The sequence below is a fragment of the Sorex fumeus genome, unplaced genomic scaffold (genome assembly GCF_029834395.1).
Source record: "Sorex fumeus unplaced genomic scaffold, SorFum_2.1 ptg000081l, whole genome shotgun sequence".
NCBI classification, from domain to species: domain Eukaryota; kingdom Metazoa; phylum Chordata; class Mammalia; order Eulipotyphla; family Soricidae; genus Sorex; species Sorex fumeus.
This window is the reverse complement of record NW_026606138.1, coordinates 1,525,171-1,541,766: the sequence shown is the minus strand read 5'-3', so window position 1 is coordinate 1,541,766 and position 16,596 is coordinate 1,525,171. Positions and strand designations below refer to the sequence as shown.

Genomic DNA, 16,596 nt, shown 5'->3' with positions numbered 1-16,596 from the left:
AGAATGGGTAAACAACCTGCGGCCGGAAAATAGGCCACGCCCACTCTGAAGCCACGCCCACTTCTGAAGAGACCACACCTCTACGGAAAACTGGGTTTGAGATGAGATGGGTGCCGCGTGAGAAGTGAAGAGGGGACGGCAGACGCTCACAGCTGCGTTTCTCCAGGCGTCTGTGGGGACGCCTGAGGTCCCGAAGGGAGAGATGGAAGTCCCGGGGCCACACACCAGGGGCTGAGCTGACCTGGGTTTGAGATCTCATTGTAGTTTTGATCTGCATATCCCTGATGATTAATGATGTAGAGCATTTTCTCATGTGCCTTTTTGCCATTCAGATTTCTTCTTTGAGAAAGTTTCTGTTCATTTCATTGCCCCATTTTTTTTTTATGGGGTTGGATGTTTTCTTCTTGTGGAGTTCAACCAGTACTTTATATATCCTTGATATCAACCCCTTGTCAGATGTGTATTCGGTGAATATCCTTTCCCATTCTGTAGACTGTCTTTTTATTTTGGTCACTGTTTCTTTTGAGGTGCAGAAGCTTCTTGATTTAAGATAGTCCCGTTTATCTATCTCTGTTTTCACTTGCTTGACCAGTGGTGTGACATCTTTGAAGATACCATTAGCTTCAATGTCATGGAGGGTTTTGCCAACTTTGTCTTCAATGTACCTTATGGATTCCGGTCTGATGTTGAGGTCTTTAATCCATTTTGATCCTACTCTGCCTAACACCATGTACAAAAGTATGATCAAAATGGATTAAAGACCTCAACATCATATTTGTTTGAAATTTTGATTATTAAGTACAAAACAAGGTTTTAGATTATTTAAAAGTATGGTTTATTTTGTACACTTAATTTTTGGGAAAATTACAACCAACACTAAAATTTTTCACACCAATAAGTAATGTTTATATAGAAAATTAGATTCATTTAAATTGTTGTAATCAATTAATATATTGATGATGACTTTTTTGGTTTTATTTATTTTATAGTTATGGTTATGTTATATTTTATATATTATGTAGTTATGATTATAATAGTGTTAATGTTTTTGATACTTATGTGCAAAGCAACTGCCCCTTCCCCAAAGTTTACAATACTTTCCGTCAATGTCCCTATTTTACTTTAATGTACCTCTTCATTTCTCTCCATACTCTCTACTTTTTGGTTTTTAGAGCTTTGTAACCCAAATCCATTAGTTTATCATTGTTTAATACTATGTCCTTGTATTGTTTCTCTCCCACAGCTACGTGAGAGATGATGCCTCTTTAAGAAGTACCATCTCAGGGACCACAATGATAACACAGTGAATAGGGTATTTGCCTTGCAAGTGACTGACCTGAAACTCCACATGGTCCCTCAAACCAGGATTAAGTCCAAGTACTGCTGGTTGTGGTCCCAAAAACAAAAAGAAGTACTATCTTATATATTAGCAGAAATTAGGGAAGTGTTTTGTAGTCAGTCTGAATGCAAAAACTAATTTCTAATGATTATGCTATCAATTATGGGAGATTTTATAGCATATTATTACTCAGTATCTTTAAAAATTTTTATTCATGTTGCACATTTGACATGTCTTGTTCAATACCATTAATTCATATTGAATTTTCATAATATAGTAAATTCCATATGTCTTTCCAAATGTGAATGTTTAATTCTGACTAGGAATAATTTTTCTGCATAAGTGGAAGTATATCACTTGTTGCCTGATATTCAAAAACTAACTCACATTATATTTACATCCTTGTAAAAATATCTCATAGTTTTAATTACCAAAGTATTTTATGAATATGAGATCAATAGATATTAAATCATTTTTACAAAAAATGTGTTTCCTTAATTCTTTAAAAAGTAACCATTTTTGCTCATTTGTCTATTGCTTTGATTTATATCAGACTTTTGTTTGGTTCAAAAATATTTGTATTCCTTCATTTTAAATCATTACTAATACATTTTACTATAATAGGAAACGAATATGTTTTTTGATAATTTACTTTTAATAGTTGGGCTGAAGAGATAGCACGGCGGTAGGGCGTTTGCCTTACAAGTGTCCAACATGGCCAACCCGAGTTCGATTCCTCCACCCCTCTCGGAGAGCCCAGCAAGCTACCGAGAGTATCTCACCCGCACGGCAGAGCCTGGCAAGCTACCTGTGATGTATTCGATATGCCAAACACAGTAACTACAAGTCTCATGATGGAGACGTTACTGGGCCCGCTAGAGCAAATCGATGAACAACCTGAGGACCGTGACCGAATTTTAATAGTTACTATATTAATGAAATTATTTCTTCAAATTTCTGGATTAATTTTAAAGTATTTATTTTTTCTTCTCTCAAAGAAGTTAATTTTAAATGAAAATAAATGGGTAAATAACAAAAACAATTCCAGTAGTCTATAGATAGGTCACAGGACAAGTAATTTTTAACACTAAGAGAAGAAGAATCCATAATATCTTTAAAACATGGCATATTGAATTAAATGAAATCATATGTAAGGTGCTTTGAGTCAGCAAATTCCCCATTCAAATCTACTTTAAACTAAAAATTGCAATTAAGATAATTTTCAAAGATACAGATAATACTATTTGGCTGATACTATCCAGTAGCATATTATAAATGTAGACACAATCCAAATCTAACAAATACTGATTTGTTTTATCATTGTCCATCCCTCTTTCTTTAGATAACAGTGAGGTAGACATAAATTTACCTCATGTATTATTTTTGGCACGGAGCTATAGCACAGTGGGTAGGGCGTTTGCCTTGCATGTGGCTGACCCGGTTCGATTCCTCCGTCCCTCTCAAAGATCCCAGCAAGCTACCAAGAGTATCCCGCCTGCACAGCAGAGCCTGACAAGCTCTCCATAGTGTGTTCGATATGCCAAAAAAAAATAACAACAAGTCTCACAACAGAGATGTTACTGGTGCCTTCTTGAGCAATTGATGAACAATGGGAACACAGTGCTACAGTGCACATTTTTTACTTTGAGTTTTATATGTCATTTATCTTCATGCTATACAAAATAAATCAACCATCATTTGGAAATCCATCTCCCTGCTCATTGGACTGAATTTGTATGTAGTTTTTCCAATCAGAAATTGTTCCAATTAAAAAATTAGAAATGAGAATGATGTAAATTATCTTTCTACATGTGTCCCTAGGTTCTTAGTACTAGGTTCCTCTTGCTAGCTTATATTATATGTGTATATATGTTCTTCAAATTAGTTTACCTACATCTAAATAACTATTATTTTTCTTTTATAAATGTTCATACTCCTGTATATTTCCTCACCTTCATCTGGTGAGTATGCTTTTATTTAGCTGAGATGTTAAAAGTAACGAACAGTATCCTCTCATCTCCAGCCCTCTCTCTGTATCTTATCTGGTGATTGCTTTCTACTATGTATCCCTTATTTTCTGACAGAGTGGATGAATATCTGAATATCTGCTCCTTTATGCAGGCCAGTGCCCCACTGTACACTAGGTCCTATCCATTCTTCTCAGGAAAAATGCTCAGAAAAACCTGTCTCCACTCCTCTGAATGCAAAAATTTCTCAACAGTGTTGCATTTGTCCTTATAAGATTTTGTATAATTCTATATGTTGCTCTTGAGAATAGAACACTATATGTTAATTTTAAAAGTACTTTTTGCAGCACTGTTTGTGACCTGTCAGTCTGCCGAGTCTCACGGGTTACATTCCAATGCGACAGAACGTCCAGTGAACAGTCTCTGGCGGACTCATTCAAACTCTCAAACTCTCAAGGTCCTCTTGGATGGATGGGTGGAGGGCGAAGGTGTACTTTTTGCTAAGCTTATCAAAACTCCTTTGATTTTTATACATTGATCTGTGTTAGGAAGTCTATTTTACTGATTTCATAGGTTAACCCTGTAAATACTTTTGGGTTTGGGCTAGGGTTTTCATATAATCTCTGAATAATATTAATTTGTTACTTCATTTCTATCTTTTGATTATTATCATTTATTTTTATACTTTACATATGAATATCAAAGGAGATTATTTTTATTTCCATCTTGAAAGAGAATGTATTCATTTTAAAGTTAATTATATATTTTTAGAAAAATGTATTTTAAACTGCTAATGAATCCCCTTCTCTTCCTCATTTACCATGGTTTATTACTTTAAGTGAATATTGTCACATTGATTTTCAAACAGAAATTGAGTTTATTACTTTATCTCTTTAGCATATTAACACAATTAAATTCATATAACTTTTGCTTTAAACCATTATTGGAATACTGGGAGAAATTTTGTTTATTTGTTTTAATTCCATTGAAGTTGTTAGTGTAAAATATATTTCAGTTGAACAGTAATACAGTGTAATTCAGCATCCAACTATGCTACCTTTTGATTCCAACTAAGAGATAACCACCACCATACATTTCGCTCCCTTTTTCTAATTTGTCTATCACTCTTAATTTTACCCTAGGATGACCACTGTTTTATTCTGAAAAGCTGATTTTATTTTGTTGTTTTGTTTTTCAATTGCTATTGCTTCTTCATCTCCCACAGGTGATATTTTTTGTGTGGAAGACTTATTTTTGCTTAGTTTAATTTTCTCAATGTCCATCCATGTAGAGGAAAATGGAAAGATTTTAACATTTTGTGTATATCTATGTAGCAGACTATTGCTCATATATGCCATGGCTTTATAAACTCATCTGTCAAGGGACGTGCAAGTTCTTCCCATATCTAGGCTCATGTGAATAATTCTGTAATGAAGATAGAGGTACATCAATATTTTTAAATTAGTGTTTTTATATCCTTTAGAAATATATAAAGAAGTGAAATAGCTGCTATACCTCATGCTCCTATTTTTAATTTTTACAGCAATCTCCAGTTTTCTAAAGAGACTGAACTAAATTCTGTTCTTATCAACAGCACATAGGTTCTCCTTATTTTTCACATCCTTATAGCACTTTTTGTTCTTGATGTTTTGATTATAGTCATTCTAACTTATGCTAGACAAGATCTCATTATGATTTTGATTTACATAATTAAAACTGACAATATATATCCACGTATATTATGGTCATATATTTGGTCTTTTTTCTTTGTTTTTTCTTTTTGGGTCACACCTGGCGATGAACAGGGGTTACTCCTGGCTCATGCACTCAGGAATCACTCCTGCCGGTGGTCGGGGGACCATATGGGATGCTGGGAATTGAACCCGAGTCTGCCACGTGGGAAGCAAACACCCTACCTGCAGTGCTATCACTCCAGCCCCCACATATATGTCTTCTTTTAGTGAACTGTATATTTATATGTCCACTTTAAAAATCAGATTTCCTCTCTTTTTGTATATAATACAAATTATATATACATTACGTATTATATAAAATTATTTATAAATGTAACCTATGTCATAAATTACAAATATGTTTTCATGCATGGCCATAAAATATATTTAGGTTTTATTACGTATTATGAAAGGTGTAAGGAATTGATAAATTCTTATTATTTTTGTTTGGGGACCACATCTATCTGTGCTCAGGGACAAACCAGGGTAAGCTGCTGGCAAGGCAAGCACCTTACCTCCTGTACTTTCTCCATCCCCAGCTTTATGAGTTTTACCTCTGAAACTATGGTCAACATTTTTTGGTTAGTTTGTTCTCTATTGACTTAAACTTAGAATAACTTTGCTTAAGTGTCATCACCTGAGAATACTATAGAAGATAATGCTCCGATATAGAATACTTGCTGTATTTCAACATAGACAAAATTGAGTACTTGTGTCTTGGTTATGAGCTCATAGTTTGGATTGCTAATTTGAAACTAGCAAATAGTTTGAGAACAGTTTTCTTAGAGTGACCATCTTTCTCAGATAATGGAAAAAGCTGTTAGATTAGCAACTAGTGTCAATATTAATTTTAAACGTATGACCCACGCTAGTATCTCATCTAGCATGCCTAAGTTTATACAGTTAGTAAATGATAAAGCTCGGACTGTCAGGAGTTATTATACTTCTTCTCAAGTAATTATTAAAGTTTGTCAGATGTGGTCCATAGGTTGGATTTGTGAAGGTAAGAATACATCTGCGTTGTCACTGGGAGACTGTGAAAATAACTCATCTGTGTGATGATAGAGGCTTGGCCTCAGGAAGTAATAAATCAAAAATGACTTCAAGGTTCCAAGCATGGATGGCTGGGGCAATGCTTTCTTAATTAAATTTCTCTCCCTTTTTCGTCTTTCTTCTTTTCCTTTCCTATTTATCTTTCTTAGCTTTCCTTTTCTTTTTGGTAGGAATTTGAGTGAGGTTTATTAAGAATTAGCTTTTATTTATTAATTTATTTTTCTTGAGTATTAGATGTAGATAACATACTTTTTAAAAAAAACAGTAATTTTAAAAATACAGTAGCATATTTAAGATACCTTTTGCTCTTAGAAATACTTTTAACAAATATTGGGGCATTATAGTCCTACACATATCTAGATCTTTTTAAAATTTTACATTTGAACGTATTTTGATTTACAATCTATCAACTAGACCTTTAAGTTACTCTGAAAGTATCAGAAAGCCTACTTCATAGGTGTCTGTGATCAAAGAACTCAGTAACTTAACAGATAGAAAGTCACCTGCAGACAGGTTCCTGTAGCTGCTATACACTGTCACTATCACTGTCCTTTCATTGTTCATTGATTGGCTCAAGTGGGCCCAGTAACATGGTGAGACTTGTTACTGAGTTTGGCATATCAAATACGTCACGGGTAGCTTGCCAGCCTTTGCCGTGGGCGCAAGATACTCTCAGTAGTTTGCTGGGCTCTCAGAGAGGGATGGAGAAATAAAACTCTGGTCGGCCTCATCAGCCGTGTGCAAGGCAAATGCCCTACCCGCTGTGTTATTGCTCCAGCCCCAAACACTGCGTAACATTGATAAAATCCTTTTCCTTCTGCTTCTATCCCAAACACAAATTGAAATTAATGCTATACTATATAATTCCCTTGTTTCTATTCACAGCAGAGCAAACTATCAAGCACATACATCTGTAACTTGAACTGTACTCTCTAACGGACTTTCTGAGACGAATAAAAAGGGGAAGTTCCTGTTTGGATGTGTGTACTAACTACTGTTTGGCTATATCCACTACCGATCTATCCCCATGAAATGTCGTCAAATCGATTATATTGGTTTTGACCTCAGCATTTAGAATTATCTAAATAATTATAATAAAAAATGCAGATCTTCTAAGAAGCAAATTTTTTGTAGTATGTGTATTTGGAAAAGGAGTGAGAGACTATAGACCACACTGCAATTCACACCCGCCAGGGATAGAGATGGAATCACTGGGTTGAAAAGTTTCAGACTGAAGACCAAGAGCAAGTAATATAATCTGGACAAATAGAGGTCCTCAACGCAGAATTTCCCAGAAGAGTCCCTTCTCCATGGAATAGGTCCACCTATGTGTTACACTGTCGTGCTCCATCATTGGGAATAAATTGAGGAAAGTATAACCTTCATGGTAGTAAAAGGAGATAAGGCAGAAGAAGAAAATATGAACAACATGTTTTCTTAACTGCCATTTCCACATATCACAACTGACAAAAGTATCACTATTCCCAACTTTGCTAACACTTTGTGATTATTGAATTTTTCCTTACCTAGTTATAGGTTTTTTTTTTTCTGTTGATATGTTCTTTGCAGGCCCATTTATATCTAATCTCATCCTTGATCCTGGGTCTTTTGGTTACTCAGGTTATACATCTTCCTATTTGGTTAAACATTTCAACTATGTCTCATTTAATTAGGTTTCACTTCATCTTTTTAATTAAAAAAAGAAAAAAACTGGAGAGGGGCAGTAACCAGTTGTTTTCAGAATTTACTTCTCTCTGCTCATGAATCTCTATTGGTGGAGAATATATGAGGTACCTGGGATCTTCTGTTTGCAGGGCAAGCACATAAATCCTTATATTCTTTCTTGACTTGTCTCTTAATCTTTTGAAACGTTTTATTGATTCTAAGCATTGTGTAAATAAGAATCTTCTTTCTTTTCTAGTTATCCCTACACTCTTTCTGGTATGTCATGTAATTTTGATTACAGGAATCATAAAAAAGTACTACAAGTTGATTAAGATTATTGGTTTTGGAGTTAGAGATAAGAAGACTTCCAATTCTAGTTCCAATTTTTTACTATTATCTTGGGCAAATTATACAAATTTTCAAACATAGTTTTTTTAACCAGACAGATAAAATTAGTGATATTTCTGTTAGAATATTTTGATTTGGTTGGAAAGTGATGCTAATGAATGAGAGAGATACATTATTAATAATTTGGGCCAAATCTTATGATTTTAATGCATGTTTTCATGTCTTTAGCTCCCTGTTACTTTTTCATTAGGATTAATTCAAATCTACCTCTTTTCTCTCCAAGTCACATTATTTGGGAAAACATCTACATTATGGTGAAGGGTTGGGTTATCTTATCATTCAGCATTGATTGAGAACCTAGAATGAACCAGAAACTGATTTTTGTGATGTGTTTACATTGTCAATATTATTTCTCTTAGAGGAAGTTTCCACCTCCATGAAGCTTACAGTCCATTTGGTGTAATATACGTTTGGTTTTCTGTGCTTTATTCTTCAAAAATCTCATTTATTTTGACTTTTCCTATTTTACTACTATTAGAGAAAAATTGTCTTAGTCTTTTCCAGGACAAATTTTAATTCTCATCTTTATCTAGTTAACCTAGGATATTGCTTCAAAAGGTGTTTTTTAGCTTTTTTGTTGACTCTAGTATCTGTCGCTGCAGGTTCAACTTTGTCTTTTTGCACTTTTTCCCATATCACTTAACAAAAGCAAAGACATTATGTGACCATGCTTCCCACATTTTCTTTCTCCTCCCCTGCTTCCTAACTTTATATTAGAATTATATTTCAAACTTGGCTTTCATGTCGGGGCTAGAGGAATAGCACAGCAGTAGGACGTTTGCTTTGTGCACAGCCTGCCCGACCAAGCTGGGCTCGATTCCTCTGCCCCTCTCAGAGAGCCCGGCAAGCTACCGAGAGTATCTCGCCTGCAAGGCAAAGTCTGGCAAGCTACCTATGACATATTTGATATGCCAAACACAGTAACAACAAGTTTCATGATGGAGACGTTACTGGGCCTGCTCCAGCAAATCCATGAACAACGGGAGGACAGCATTTGTTTGTTTGGCTTTCATGTAGACTCTTTTTAAATAGCTCCCTCTTAAATGTGGTCTAGCATTGCCTTCTTTAAGCTAGCTTTTCCTTATAATATGAGATACTTTTTCTTACAACATATCTTCCTTTGTATTATTCTCAATTCTCATATTTCTTTTAAACATGTCATATGTTACTTTTTGTTTCTTCATTGATTTTCTTGTCAAGCATTAATTGAATATGTGTTATGGATATTCAAATTCAGAACATCCAGAATCTGTAAAAATATTATGATAGCTTTTCACTCCTTCACTGAAACCTCAGCAATTTTATGTTGGCAGTCTCACCCATTACAAATTCTAATTTATGTCTTCAGTTGTACTTTTCCACAGAATCCTATTTCTCTAGTTGCATTTGTTTCTTAAATTCTAGATTCTTCCAACTCTAAATGTTATAAGTGTTTGATAACAAACTTCTCTAACATTGTCTTTTAAATGTTTTATATTGATCCATGTAATTTTCCAGTTATTAGACTTTAAAATGTTTTTAAAATCTTTGTACTTAGAACTATCTCTGGCTTTTATATTCATTGTCCACATTTGCTTATTTTACTTCTCGAAGTTCATATGTGCACTATGGCTTTTTAAAAATATTTATTTTATAGATTTTTAAATAAATTTTTAATTGAGGAATCAGTGACTTATAAGACTTTCTTTGTTATGGAGTACAATTATGCCTCTTCTAAATAAATACATGCAATCTTATCATACCCATCGCCAAAGGACCAATATTCATCCATCACAGTCCACTGGATACTGTCCCTGATCAATCCCCTCTGGAAACTTATTCTATAATTAGATTTCAAAGGTTTGTTTTTTTTGACTTTGTCTCTTTTCTTTCTTTGCTTTTTCATTTTCCCACATAAGAATAAAATAATTTGGTATTTGTTATTCTCCTTCTGACTCATTTGCTTAGCCTGTTCTCTAGTTCTACAGATTTCATATTTTCATATAGCTGAGTAATACTCCATTGTCCTTACTTGAATAATGCAAATAAATAAATTTCATTTTCACATAAATCACATGCAAATATATAATATCACACAAATAAATTTACATGTTCTTTTATATAAATTTTGGAATAATTATATATGAATATATAATATACATCATGTTTTCATTATCCACTCACCTATACATGAATACATATATTATCTTTATAACTGGTTAATGTGAATAGCACTTCAATAAAAATATGTATATTTCAATGTTTGTGTTTTTGTGCTCTTTGTAAAGATACCTAGGAGTAGAATTGCTGGATTATATGGTGCTGATGTTTAGGGATTTCTTTGTTTTTATGGTTCTGGGGGTCAAACCCAAAGCTTCATTTAATCAAAATAACTACATTATTACTGAATCACATCCCTTTTTTCCTTTTAAGTTTTTTTTAACTTTATTTTTTATGTGTGCTAGAGTATGAGCATAGGCATTCTGCATACAAGGAGCGTTCATTATCATTCAGCCACACCCCGGCTCTGTTTTTAAGAAATATTTTGAGAAACTACTATGTTGAGAAACCAGAATTGAATCCTATCATACACACAGTTAATTAACAATAAAGTCAAGAGCAAGAAAAGTCAGGAACAAGAAGAAAAATTACTCTCAACAAATGGTATTAAGAGAACTGGATAGTCACGTGCAAAAGAAGGAATCTGTATCACTATCTAAAACATGCACCGAGTTAATTAAAATGGATTAAGTGCTTCAGTATTAAACCAAAAACCTATAAATACATTGAGGAGGATTTAGGCAAAACTCCATGGTATTGGATTTCATGTTGTATTTAGGGATTTGATTTCAATGGCAAAGGAAATGAAAACAAAAATAATTGTGATTTCATTAAACTAAAAAACTTATATCTCATGAAAACAACTTTCCTTAAGTGAAAAGTATCTTGCTGAATGCAAGAAAATTTTGCAAATCATGCATATGACTGAGCACTAATATCCAAAATGCATAAGGAATTCACAAAACTCAAGAAATTAACATGAAATAATCCCATCAAAAGTTTGAAGAGCTGAACAGTCACTTACCAAAGAAGTGTTATAGCTGGTCAGCAGATAAAATAAAAAATGTTGATTATCAGTTATTTTGGGGAGATATAAATCAAAACTCTGCATTTTGAAAAAAAATCTTTTTTAAAAATCTTTCCTAATCCTAGAAAAATATTCTAATTCCTAGTCCTGCTATTCACATATCTATAACAACTACCTCAGTTTTATTTTTCATCAATTTTTTTTTAATCTGGTCATTTGCTTTTTGTACTTTAGTTATTCACATTCTCTACTTGTATGTTTCACTTTTACATCTGCCTGATCATACTAAGACTGTTTCTGTCATGTACTACATATGTTTTTTGTTAATCTTTGCTCCTAAAATTTTATTCATTCTTCAAAGTTGAACACAAATGCCAATTCTTTATATCCTCTTTTTCCGTTATTCCACCATATAAAATAGAAAACTCCCATCTGAAATGTAGCAAAAAATTCTATTTCTTTTGCGTTCTTTTTATACATATCATATGAGGTTCTGAGATTTAAGAGGACAGCGATTTGTGGCATTTTTTTTTTACAAAATACTTTACAGATCAAGAAATAAGTTAGTTGAGATCTACCTTTCTTTAAAAGTGATTGCTATCATTAGGTTCAACGATGAAATAATAAATCATATATCCTGGTTGAATAGCCTTCAAAGAATACAAAGTAATTGTTATGCATGCAACTAATTTCTCTCTTCCATACACTTACTATATTAAGAAGATACCTCTTCTCCAGACATAAAGAGAGGGAGAAGTTACCAAATCATCCAATCTTTTTAATGCATACATTTACTGCAGTGAGACCGACAGCACTGTGATTGTTCACAGTGTAAAACAAAAGAAATATTGTTTAGGAACTTATGAAAAGGATTCTTAAAGATGGGAATCATTAGCTAGTACATGAGTTTGTAAGCATACTAAGTAGAATGAAATTTAAAACAAAATCAGTAGTTTCTACCCAGTTCCTACCACAAACCTGAAAATAGCAAGCATTTTCTTAAGCATTGTACTGAAGCATTTTCTTAAGCATATGTCAAAATTGAAACATTTGACTACAGTAGTATATTTGCTCTTACAGACTTTTAGGCTGCCTAGCATCAAATTTGCTTAACCAGGACGGGGGTTTTGATCACAAAAGAGTAAGGTATATAATACGATAAACTGTATTTTCTTAGTGAAAAAAAATGTTATAAAGATATGGTTAGAGGGGAATATCAGTGTAATTTGTTTTTTAAAGATTTATAATAAGTTATAACTATGTTAAGTTTTGATGTTTGTTACAATTCATTTATAAAAGGTTTGTTGACTAAATATTAACTGTTGGAGAAACCATGTCTAATAAGTTTATGGAACAAACATTGAAAATTAGCTTTTGGGGAAAAAAGGTTATTTAAACATAGGATAGATCATACAACTGAATAATTGTAAAATACACAACAGAAATAATTTCTAAATTTAAATTATACAATAATATAAAATCCAGATCCCGGAACCGCGCGGCTGCATTCGCGGCCGCGCGACATCTCAACAGAACTTTTTTTTATGACATCTTATTGTCTTATTCCTACTTTTGACAAACTTGCAGGCTATCGAATGTAGCCTGCCCACAGGGCAGAGTCTGGCAAACTCCCCGTGGCGTACCAAATATGCCAAATACCAGTAACAATGATGGGTCTCATTCTCCTAAATAGCCTTGAATATAATCTCAGGGCTAGGATGAAAGAGACGTTACTGGGGCCTGCTCGGGCAATCGACGAATAACAGGATGATGAAATGAAATGAAATATAATAATAATGAATTCAGAGATATCATATAACTTTAACTATTGATTATATTTCTAGATTTTATTCCTGTTAGTACTCCACTCTAGCATAACCCTGACAGGAAAAATGACACTTTTTTATGATAAGAAGAACTCTTTTGACATTGGACCAAGCTCAACTGATAGTTTTTATAGCCCAACAAGAGACCAAGTTATCATTACCTGAAGGGAAACACTTAAATCATCTAAAGATCGCTCTCTCATTCTTCATAAAAGGTTCAATTGAGTGATGTGGTGTTCTAAGTCTCTCCTCACTGATGGCAAGGGTTCATTTTGCTATTGAACTGACAATTCTTGCTCTCTACATGGGTAGATTAGAAGGAATGCTTGTTAAGGAAATTCTAGGAACAGAGCTGATGCATTCTAAAGGGGGTTTTGGTTTCTAGCATCAATCACAAATGCCTATATTGAAAAAAAAGTTATCCAAGTAGCAAATGATAGAAACAAAATGATAAAACAAATGTGTGGGAGAAAAACATATTAGAAGAGACTTTAAACTCTTTATGACTTGTCTAGCTCACCAGTATAGAACTAAAATACAAACTGGGGAAGTAACTGTGGTGATAACTGAATTTTTTTTGAAGTAAATAGATTTTATTTGGGGGTTTTGGAGAGGAAGAGAATGAGAGAGTAACGTACTCAAGAGAGAACATGGGCTTCTCCAAGTGCGGAGAGAGCCCCTACGCACATCCTAGCATTAGACACGAAAACGTGAAAGTACACATCTCAAGAGGGGGGATGCGGGCGACAACACATGTGCTTATCCCACATGTGCTAGGCCACGTAGGTGCAAGCAGCACAAGGGCTCAGGCAGCATATGCGTGTGATAACTGAAATTTTTAAGGCCTTCATTCAATGGTCTTTCATGGAGATTGGATATTATTTTACATCAAATCCCAGAATTATAGAAAATAATTCTGGTAACAAACATTGAAAATTCATTACTGTATCTGCGTAGAGGTGGCCTTGCCATAGCCTAGTCTCAGATAATTTGGTCTATAGTTGGTTCCTATAGAGCCATGTTATTCTCTTATAGAAGATAAATTAAAAATTACTAAAGGATAAGGATTTGAAATTAATATGTAGTGAGGCCCATAGTCACTGTAGGAAGTATCTATCCTCTCTTTTCCCACAAAAAGGCTATCTTTCATATTTAAACTTTAGTGGGTCATGTTCCACTACATCATTGTTAAAACTATTTGGTATAGATTTTTGTATCTGCTTGTTGGCATATTTATATTTTATATAAAGATTTGTGATCAGCCAGACTTAGCCATAATTACTTAGATATTTTCATATTGATTATATGTCTACCCCTTTGTGCCAGTATTGTTCTATAGTATTATTCAATCATTCTCAAGGTTAGGTAGATTCTTAAATTAGTATTTGTTTCCATTACTCTATCCATATTGAACACATTATTTTACTTGTATATGAACCTATCTGATTACATACATTTGGCCTCTAAGAGTTCTCAGGAAATAAATATAAATATTTTGATATTGTACTGATAGCTAATACAGTTACTATTTTACACTGTCTTATCTGCTTTTATACAATTAAATTAAGCTTCAGAACCATTAATACCTAAGCTCTATAAGCAAGAAATAAAGAGATTGAATAATTTTCTATGGAACCATGGAAAATTAATGACAAGGCCAGGATTTGACCTGAAATTTCTTGGTCCCTGAGTTTCTTCTGCTATAACTAACCTTTCCTTGGTTGAACGTGAAGTAAAGTAGTTTTGTTACTTCAAAGCTATACTTTAATATTATTTTGAACATGGGAATCAATTCCTTTAACATATTATGAGCTTGTAAAAACAAGAAGCATGCTCTATTAGTTTTGCTATATATAGTGCTCAATAAAATTTTTATTACTCCTGAATTACTGTTTACTAATACCCTTATGTATTCAATCTAAGACATTTATTTTTTAATTTACTGAATTTAAGTCAATAAAAATTTTAGGCCCACAAAACAAAAATGTTGTCCAGTTATTACCTTTAAGAGGAATAAAACAGTCTGTGATTGATACAGGATAATTCTAAAATCATGTTACTTGTTTGAATTTTCTTTTCTTTTCTCTAAAAATGTTCTCTCCTGCAGGGTGCTGCTTTAATTAGAATGCTGGCTAATTTTATGGGCCATTCAGTATTTCAGAGAGGTTTGCAAGTAAGTAAAATGCTTTTATTTGTTATAATTTATAGGTTTTTTTTAATAGTGTATAGCTTTTTTTACATTTACCTTGCCTGTATATTGTTTTAAAAATATTTAACAGCTCAGAAAATGGCTAGTAGAAAATTGCTGGATTTTAAGGGAAACTCTAATATGAATAAGGTAAGCAGTGTCTTTTCATATGATAAATGAAAGTTGTAGTTTGAATATTTGCTGTATAAATTGATGATAAAAGCAAGATTTGTGTAATTTAGAATATTCATGATTTTTAATTGAAGTAATTTTCTAGTATGTTATGTCCTAAATAATCCTTATAAGATTTTCAAAAAAACTACTTCCCTTTACTTCCAAAAAAAGTTTATAAAAAGTCAAAAAGTTAGTTTACTTAGAATTATGCATTTGAATGTTCATTCAAATTTTCAGATATGTGCTTTCATGTAGTTTTACTCTTGATGTACATATATTTTGTCTCAAAGATACTTACATGTTTTTAATTATGAAATGCAATTTATTTTAAGAGGATTTTATCATACTGTATTTAGAGTATGAAATACAGAATTCAAGAATGGGTTTTCACAAAGGTTTTTTTTTTTTAACTCTTTAAAGCAAACATAAAATTAAAAATAAAAACTAGAACTTTTATTCCTTTGAGTATATTGAAGTAAATCATGTTCCTAGCAGCTGTGATTGATGAATTATTTATGATGCATTCTGCTACTTAGAAGTGTCCTTTAAAGTAAATTGATGTTCACCTGAAATACAATTATGCTAAGACAGAGAGAGCAATCAATCTTATCTGTTCTTACTAAGCTTTTCATTTTGAAATTTAAATAAACTACATATGGGATCAGGTCATATTTTAGTAGTATATTTCTATCTTTACCCCAAATTAGCTAAAACAAAAAGTAAAAGTTAAATATGTTATGATGAATTTATGTGTAGTTAATGAAACAGAGGGGGAAAAGAACATAAATTGACTAGAAAATAATTTCCCTTAGAAAACGTTTTTACAGACTTGCTTTAGCCGGGGTGGAAGTTTAATCAGCACTTTCTATTAGGGACTTCTTCAGGATAGCTGAATTCCGTTGAATTTATTTGCCAGATGCTAAAGTCTATTCTGATCACATAGCTGGGACAATCCTTTTTTCTCATAAAATGCCCTCCATGAATATCAACTCTGGTTTGGAATGTCCTTCGGTATATGTCCTCCTATATTTGCCCCCATTGATGTTGTAGCATGACAGCTTCAGAAAATATCTAAGCTTTCATAAGGGGAACACAAATTGAATTTGATTTCCTGGAAGCAAGTTGATATGAAATCATTTTCTGTATACAATTTTTATTGTTTTTTTCCACGCCTGT

The 16,596-nt window shown here is 33.1% G+C and overlaps 1 protein-coding gene across 2 annotated transcripts in view; it reads left to right on the top strand.

Moving 5' to 3' along the window:
• The window catches only part of TRHDE (thyrotropin releasing hormone degrading enzyme), a 448,119-nt gene that overhangs the window by 304,369 nt on the left and 127,154 nt on the right, over window positions 1-16,596 (top strand). The window contains exon 7 of one of the 2 annotated variants that reach the window (XM_056130788.1): window positions 15,166-15,231. The exons of the other annotated variant lie outside the window; for it this stretch is intronic. Coding sequence (XP_055986763.1) covers window positions 15,166-15,231 — 66 coding nt within the window. The remainder of the gene's footprint in view (window positions 1-15,165; window positions 15,232-16,596) is intronic. 2 annotated transcript variants of the gene reach the window in all.